The sequence below is a fragment of the Muscardinus avellanarius genome (assembly GCF_963383645.1).
Source record: "Muscardinus avellanarius genome assembly, chromosome: 10".
NCBI classification, from domain to species: Eukaryota; Metazoa; Chordata; class Mammalia; order Rodentia; family Gliridae; genus Muscardinus; species Muscardinus avellanarius.
This window is the reverse complement of record NC_137796.1, coordinates 70727503-70735665: the sequence shown is the minus strand read 5'-3', so window position 1 is coordinate 70735665 and position 8163 is coordinate 70727503. Positions and strand designations below refer to the sequence as shown.

Below are 8163 nucleotides of genomic sequence, written 5' to 3'. Positions count from 1 at the left end.
TTTGAGCATCTTAGTGAGATCCGGTCTCAAAATTAGAAGGGCTGGGGAGGAGCTGAGTACACAGTGCCACTGGGTTCAATCCCCAGTACTGCAGATGAACACCACTAGGTTTTGAAGCAATACTAAAAAGTGTAAGTATGATTGCTAAAGTATTGTTTACCTATTGAAATAATATTTTAAGTATGGATTAATAAAACAAGATTAATTTTATCTGTTTCTGTTAGATTTGTTTAACTGGCTACTTGAAATTTTAAAATTTGGTCGATGGTCTGTGTTACGTTCCTATTAGACAGTATTATAGTAGATCATCCAAACCAAAAGACAAAGCTCTACAGGGAGCCACCCTAATCCAGACTTCAGCACTCCAGAATCCAAACATGTGCGTGCCAACGTGCTGCCACAATGGGAAATCCCACACCTGACCACATGGCAGCTCATAGTCAGAACAGGGCACCCAGAAATCTTGATTAAATGACCTTCATGCAGGGTTGGAGCTCAGTGGTAGAATGCTTGTGTAGCAGGCTGAGTCCTGCGTTAGGTCCCAAGCATCAGGAAAAAAAGTACACACTAATCACAGTGGTGGACACCTGTAATCCCAGTACTTGGGAGGCTAAGACAGGAGGAACACAGGTTCAAGACCAGCCTGAGCAACTGTCTCAAAGTACAATATAAAAAGGGCATGGTGAGCTGGGCGTGGTGGCGCACGCTGGTAATCCCAGCATTTGGAAGGCTGAGACCGAAGGATCACGGTTCGGGGACAGCCTCAGCTACTTAGGCCCTCTGCAACTCAGACCCTGTTTAAAAATAAATAAAAAAATTGGGCAGGGGGTGTAGCTCAGAGGTCAAATGCCTCTGGGTTCCATCCCCAGACCCCTCCCCCCAAAAAAAAGGCATGGTGGCACAGGTTTGTAATCTTGTGGCCAGACTCACCAATTTAGTGAGGCGCTCTGCAGCTTAGACCCTGTTTCAAAATAAAAGTCAAGCTGGGTGTGGTGACACACGCTTGTAATCCCAGTACCTGGGAGGCTGACAGGAGGATTGCAGGTTTGCAGTCAGCCTTAGCTACTTAGGCCCTCCACGATTCAGTGAGACTGCTTCCAAATCAAAGAATAAAATAGGGCTAGGGGTGTAGCTCAGAGGTAGAATCCTACTGTATTCAATCTCCAAATTCTCTCTCACACACACCACACACATACTATATATAGTTATATATATATACACACATACTATATGCATGTGTATATATGCATACATATATCTGTATATACATATTTAGACATATAATAAGTAAATGCCAGGCACAGTGGCACATACCTGTAATCCCAGGACTTCGGAGACAGAGCCAGGGAGGATTGCAGGTTTGAGGCCAATCTCAGCAATGTAGTGAGACCTTGTATCAGAATAAAAACAGGGCTGGAGTGCAGCTTGCTTAGAGGTAAGACTTATTTCCAGGGAGTGTGACTCAAGAGTGGGAGACGAAAGTTCCTGATTCGTGCCCCCGTGAGCCATCTGAATGTCCACTAACAGTGCCTACAGTCATGCGTGGCAGTGCACACTTAGAATCCCAATACTTAGGAGGCTGAGAGATGAGTGCTGTAGATTTGAGGCCAGCCTCAGCAACCTAGTGAGAGCAACCTAGTGAGAGCCTGTTTCCTTCTAGACTGATTTCGTCAGCTTTTTCATTGCTGTGTTCAAAAGGCCTAACAAGAGCAGCTTAGATGAAACGCTCACTTGGGCTCAAGGGTTCAGAGAGCAGTTCAGTCCTGGTTGGCCAGATCAGCTACACAGCTCACACCTGACAGAGGAAGGAAGGGACCAGGGGCAGAGAGGCCCCAAGGCCATGCCCCGCGAGTCCCTCCTGCACTGACACCCCACCTGCCGACAGCCACCACCCGGTTAAGTCCATTCAGATGGTTAATCCATTAGTGGATCTATCCACTGACGAGAACAGAGTCCTGACTCAATGATCTCACCTCTGAATATGTACTGCCAACCCCTGAGCTTTTCTGGGGTCCACCCCCTATCCAAACCACAACAGGCTGCTAAATTTGTTAGGCAGGAAATAGAACATAAAGCCGGGCGTGGTGGCGCACGCTTGTAATCCCAGCATTCGGGAGGCGGAGACAAGAGGATTGAGGTTCACGGACAGCCTCAGCTACTTAGTGAGGCCCTTAGCAACTCAGTGAGACCCTGTTTCCAAATTTAAGAATAAAAAAATAGGCCTGGAAAAAGCCAGGCGTGGTGGCGCACGCTTGTAACCCCAGCGCTTGGGAGGCTGAGACAGGAGGATCACGCAGGTTCAAAGCCAGCCTCAGATACTTAGTGAGGCTCTCAGCAACTTAGTGAGACCCTGTTTCCAAATTTAAAAAGTATAAAATAGGTCTGGGAGTATAGCCCAGAGGTAGAAAAGCCCCTGGGTTCCACCCCCAGTACCACCCACCAAAAAACAACAACAACAAAAACCTAGGGCTTGGAGGAAGAATGCCCCCTGGGCTCCATCTTGAAAGAAAAAAAAGAAGAAAGAAAAGAAAGAAAGAAAGAAAGAAAGAAAGAAAAAGAAAGAAAGGAAGGAAGGAAGAAAGGAAGAAAGAAAGGAAAAGAAAAGAAAGACATAAATACAACCTTCTACCACTGAGAAGAGTCCTACTTCCCTTGCCTGGTCCCCTTGGATTTGAGAGGCTGTGGATATCTTATTTTTTTGTTTGTTCATTTTGAGTACTGAGGATTAGAGCCAGGAACATGTCTTGTTTTTGGTACTGTGGATTGAGCACAGGTATTCTACCTCTGAACTACATCCTCAGCCACTTTTTAATTTTTTCATTATTTATTTGTTTATTTTGCTATACTGGTGATTGAATCCAGGAGCATTCTACCTCTAAGCTACATCCCAAGCCCTCTATTTTTTATTTGAAACAGGGTCTCGCTAAGTTGCAGAGGGCCTCGCTAAGTTGCTGAGGTTGGCCTGGAACATGGGATCTCCTGTCTCAGCCTCCCAAGTACTAGGATGACGGGTATGTGCCACCACACACAGGTCATAGTGATTTTCTATGGAATGCTGGACATAATAAATAAGCAAATACAATTTGGGGCCTGGGATATTACCTTCTAGAATTTTTCTGTTCTTCTTTTAGCCTGCTAGTGGCACCAGCGATAAATCAAGAATCGCTTGAATTCAGTTTCTGAGATGTGAATTTAAGGTGAATTTCAGGAATTCCTGCAAAGGCTGCAAAGGCTGTGCTACTTCTGGCTCATACTCATACCTACAGTGTGACCTTTCTGGCTCACACCCTAAAGAATGGGATGGTAGACTCTGGTGCTCCATCCCACAGAACTGTCAGAATCCTGTTGTGGTTCTCAGCTTTCCCTCTGGCTCTTCCAGAATAGATTGACCCCTAGTAAAAATGGCCCTAAATGTCAGGCTGACCTCTCTGGGTTTCCTTTGGTTGTCTACCGGCCTCATAATACTTCTGCTAAATTAGCACTTCAATGCCATAAAACAGAAACAAAATTTCTTTTTTCTTTTTTTATTGGTGTACAATATGAGGAATAAGATTTTTAGCTGGGCACAGTATTACATGCCTGTAATCCCAGTACTTGGGAGGCTGAGAAAAGAGGATCACAGGTTCAAGGCTAACCTCAGCAATTTAGCAAGGCCATCATCAACTTAGTGAAACCCTACTTCAATATTTTTTAAAAAGGGCTGGGAGTGTAGTTTAGATGTCAAATAGCCCTGGGTTGAATCCCCAGTAATACCAAAAAAATAATTAAGTAAATAAATGTAAAAAATGCTGTGGGTATAGCTCAGAGGTAAATGCCCTCTGGGTTAAATTCCCAGGACCCTGCCCTCCAAAAAAAAAAAAAGACCAAATTTTTTTTCCCCCCATGCTTGTGATTGAACCCAAGGCCACACGCACACTAGACAAATGTTTTAACATTCCGCTATGTGAATTTTTATATTTGGATCAGCTTTTTATTTTTATTGTGGTACTGGGGACTTTTTGTGATACTGAGGATTGAACCCAGGGACACTCTACCTCTGACCTACACTCCCAGCCCTATTTTATTTATTTATTTTTATTTTTATTTTTTGGTGGTACTGGGGTTCCTGGAAGCCCTTTTACCTCCGGGCTACACTCCCAGAAACATTTTTTTTTTTTTTTTAGGTGGTACTGGGGTTCCTGGAAGCCCTTCTACCTCCGGGCTACACTCCCAGACCTATTTTATAATTTTTATTTGGAAACAGGGTCTCTTAAGCCAGCGCGCGGCTGACTTCGAACCTGCGTGATCCTCCTGTCTCCGCCTCCCAAGCGCGGGGATTACAAGCGTGCGCCACCACGCCCGGCCTCCCAGACCTATTTTATATTTTTGAAACAGGGTCTCTTACGCCAGCGTGGCTGGCTTCAAACCTGCACGATCCTCCTGTCTCCGCCTCCCAAGCGCGAAGATTACAAGCGTGCGCCACCACGCCCGGCTCTATTTTATTTTTATTTGGAAACAGCGTCTTGCTAGGTTGATGAGGGTCTCGCCACTTGCTGAGGCTATACTGGAACCTCTGATCCTTCTGTCTCAGCCTCCCAGATACTGGGATTACAGGTGTGTGCCACACCACCCGGCTTGGATCAGCCTTTTAACTATCCTTAATAGGAAGCTGATATGCATCTTCCTTCCTTCCTTCCTTCCTTCTTTCCTTCCTTCCTTCCTTCCTTCCTTCCTTCCTTTCTTTCCTGGTCTGGGGATGGAGCCCAGGGGCATTTGACCTCCGAGCTACACCCCCTGCCCTATTTTTTTTTTTTTTTTTGGTGGTACTGGGGTTCCTGGAAGCCCTTCTACGATGGGCCTCACTCCCAGACCTATTTTATACTTTTTATTTGGAAACAGGGTCTCTTAAGCCAGCGAGGCTGGCTCCGAACCAGCGCGATCCTGTCTCCGCCTCCCAAGCGTGGGGATTACAGGTGTGCGCCACCACCCCCGGCCCTATTTTTTATTCTTTATTTTGAAACCCGGTCTCACTGAGTTGCAGAAGCCTCACTAAGTAGGTGAGGCTGTCCGCAAACCGCGATCCTCCAGTCTCAGCCTCCCGAATGCTGGGATTACAAGCATGTGCCACCATGCCCGGCTTGATATGCATTTTCTATCTGTACATTTCCAGAGCTAAATAAGCAAAACCAACCATGCATTATAAACATATATATATATATATTTTTTTTTTTGAGGTACTGCGGATTGAGCCCAGGGGCATTCTACCTCCAAGCTACACCCCCAGCTATATTTTTTATTCTTGATTTTGAAACAGAGTCTCACTAGGTTGTGGAGGGCTTCACTAAGTAGCTGAGGCTGGCCACGAACCTGGAATCCTCCTGTCTCAGCCTTCCAAGTACTGGGTGTACAAGCGTGTGCCACCACACCCAGCATAAACATTCATATTTTATTATATATTATTTAATCTTATGTATGTTTTCTCAGGGGAGCTGTATGGTCATGGTGAGAAGTCAGTTGGACCTGTTTGAAAACTGAATCTTCAAAGAAAATTGTACATGTTAATTCCTGTGGCCCAACAAGTCTTTTTTTGTGTATGTGTGTGATACTGAGGATTGAGACCTATTTTATTTTGAAATAGGGTCTTGCTAAGTTGCTGAGGGCCTCACGAGTTGCTGAGGCTGGCCATGGACCTGTGATCCTCCTGTCTTAGCCTCCTAAATACTGGGATTACAGGTGTGTGATACCCTGCCCTGCTCCCAGCAAGTCTTAGTCTATGCATTCTAGAGACTCTTCTGTTATATGCACAAGGGAGAAAAACCAGTAATGTATTATAAATTACTTGTAATAGCAAGATACTAGAAAGAAGCTAATTATCCGGAGAGTGAAACTAGAGAGCACTAGTTTGTGCAGTTTTTTTTCCTTGTTTGTTTTTATTTTTATTTTTTTATTTTTATTTTTTCTCCTTTGCCAGTGCCCGCTAGGCACAAGCTTTATTAATGACTGTCAGGTGTACAATTGAGTTTGCAGCTTTGAGCTCGATACTCTTTTGTGACTTTCCAGCTGCCATCAGGCTTCAAGCTATGGAATTCACACCAATAACATTGGTTACAATAGTAAGTAGAAAAACTGACATCGTGGGAAGGCTTTATGTCCTTCAGGAACTCAATCAGCTCCACGCCAACTGAGCCGATTCTTCTATGTAGATGTGCCAGCGGAGAGGTCTCAGCCCCATCCTGGCTCTGCAGAGGGACCGGGTAGAGGCCCTGGCTCAAGCGGCTCAGCCTGGCAGTGTGGCCCAGCAGCTCCTTCAGGACGTCCATGGAGATGGGGTTCCTACAGCAGCTGAAGGTTCTGAGCTGGGAGCAGCGGCTCAGGGCTGGCATCAGGGCCTGGAACTGGGCGTCCGTGAGCTCACAGTTCTCTACCATCAGCGTCTCCAGGGTGCCCGTCACCCTCTCCAGCAGAACTTTCAGGGGCTCAGGGCTGAACCCCGTCATGGAGATGTTCCTCAGGTCCAGGTGCTTCAGCCGTCTGGTGCTGGGAGCCTGGGCCAGGTGCTGCATGTCCGATTTCCTGAGTGGGCTTGACCTCAAGCAGAGCGATTTCAGTGGCGTCAGGTTCCTCAGGATCATATGCAATCTTCCATAAAGGAAGAACACGCCATCTATGTGAACCTCCCGAAGGCTCCTCATCTCCCCCAAATGGACAGCATAGAGGAAGGAATACCATCTATTTTGAATGGGGGAAGTTTGTGTTTCTGGACTCAGTTGGTAGAGGCAAAAGATGTGGAGGTTTTTCATCCTGGGAAGGTAATGAGCAAAATTTCTCATGAACCACCGACACCAGAAAGCATCCACTTCCAGCTCCTGGATGCATTGCAGTCGGACACAACGTAGCACTTCCTGTATTTCAGAGTATTTGTAGCTCTTGATCTTCATCTTCTTACTGCATACGTGGAGCAGAGCTTTCCTCTCCTTGGCCCACTTTAAGATGCAGTCGTCAAAGATGTTGCCCTCAATAAACACTTCCGTGACAATGTCCATTATCACCGTGAAGGGCTTCTTGGACAGGCTCCTTGGCGCGTGCCTGGCTCTCAGCTCCTCCCACACGGCCTCTGGCGAGTGGGCCCCGGGCCAGGCTCTAGGCCCACTGCTCCAGAAGTCTGCGTGCACTTCCCGCAAATCCAGCACTCGCAGCTTACACCTGGGCCGAGCCTTCTGGGCAAGCACCATGCTCATCCCGTCGAGCAGAGCTCTCAGGACCTCCATCTGTTCCTTCTTTCTCAAGTGAGGCACCATCTTGTGGTAGTCAATTTTATGGTGGAAGGAGAAATTCCAGAATTGCCTCATCAGGGACCCCAGAGGGAGGCAGGTGAAGGGCCAGCCCTGCACCATGGCCCGCAGGGTCTCCTTGTGACCCCCCACAAAAGCCTCCTTGAAGAGTTCTAGAAACAGAAGGTGGGGCAGGTCCTCAAGAGGAAGGCTGTGGGCGGGCAGGTTGGTCAGCAGGCTCTGCAGGACCAGCTTCTGGAGAGATGGCGGGGCCTCCATGACTATCTTGCTGTTTCAGACCTGGACAGAGGGTGGCAGCGCTGGGTGTCGAGGACCAGGCAGTGGCTTCAGGGCTCTTCACTCCCTGGCGCTTCTGAAGCTCTTCCTCCTGTTTTTATTTTTGGTATTAGGGATTGGACTCAGAGCATTCTGTCTTCAGACTACACCCTCAGCCCTTTAAAAATTGTGTGTGTGTGTGTGTGTGTGTGTGTGTGTGGTACTGGGGTTCTGGGGTTCCTGGAAACCCTTCTACCTCCGGGCTACACTCCCAGACCTATTTTCTATTTTATACTTTTATTTGGAAACAGGGTCTCTTAAGCCAGTGTGGCTGGATTCGAACCTGCGCAGATCCTCCTGTCTCCGCCTCCCAAGCGTGGGGATTACAAGCGTGCGCCACTACTCCCGGCTTTTTAAAAATTTAAAACAGGGGCTGGGCGTGGTGGTGCATGCTTGTAATCCCCACGCTTGGGAGGCTGAGACAGGAGGATCACATGGGTTCGAAGCCAGCCTCAGCTACTTAGTGAGGCTCTCAGCAACTTAGTGAGACCCTGTTTCCAAATAAAATATAAAATAGGTCTGGGAGTATAGCCCGGAGGTAGAAAGCCTCTGGGTTCCACCCCCAGTACCACACACA

The 8163-nt window shown here is 47.2% G+C and overlaps 1 protein-coding gene across 1 annotated transcript; it reads right to left on the bottom strand.

Moving 5' to 3' along the window:
• Nucleotides 1-1789: 1789 nt before the first annotated feature.
• Nucleotides 1790-7529, bottom strand: LOC308268706 (PRAME family member 12-like; the record flags this gene model as incomplete). Its single annotated transcript, XM_080703812.1, has 2 exons — nucleotides 1790-1795; nucleotides 6111-7529. 2 exons carry the CDS (start codon nucleotides 7527-7529, stop codon nucleotides 1790-1792), a joined length of 1425 nt encoding a protein of 474 aa, XP_080559938.1.
• Nucleotides 7530-8163: the final 634 nt, after the last annotated feature.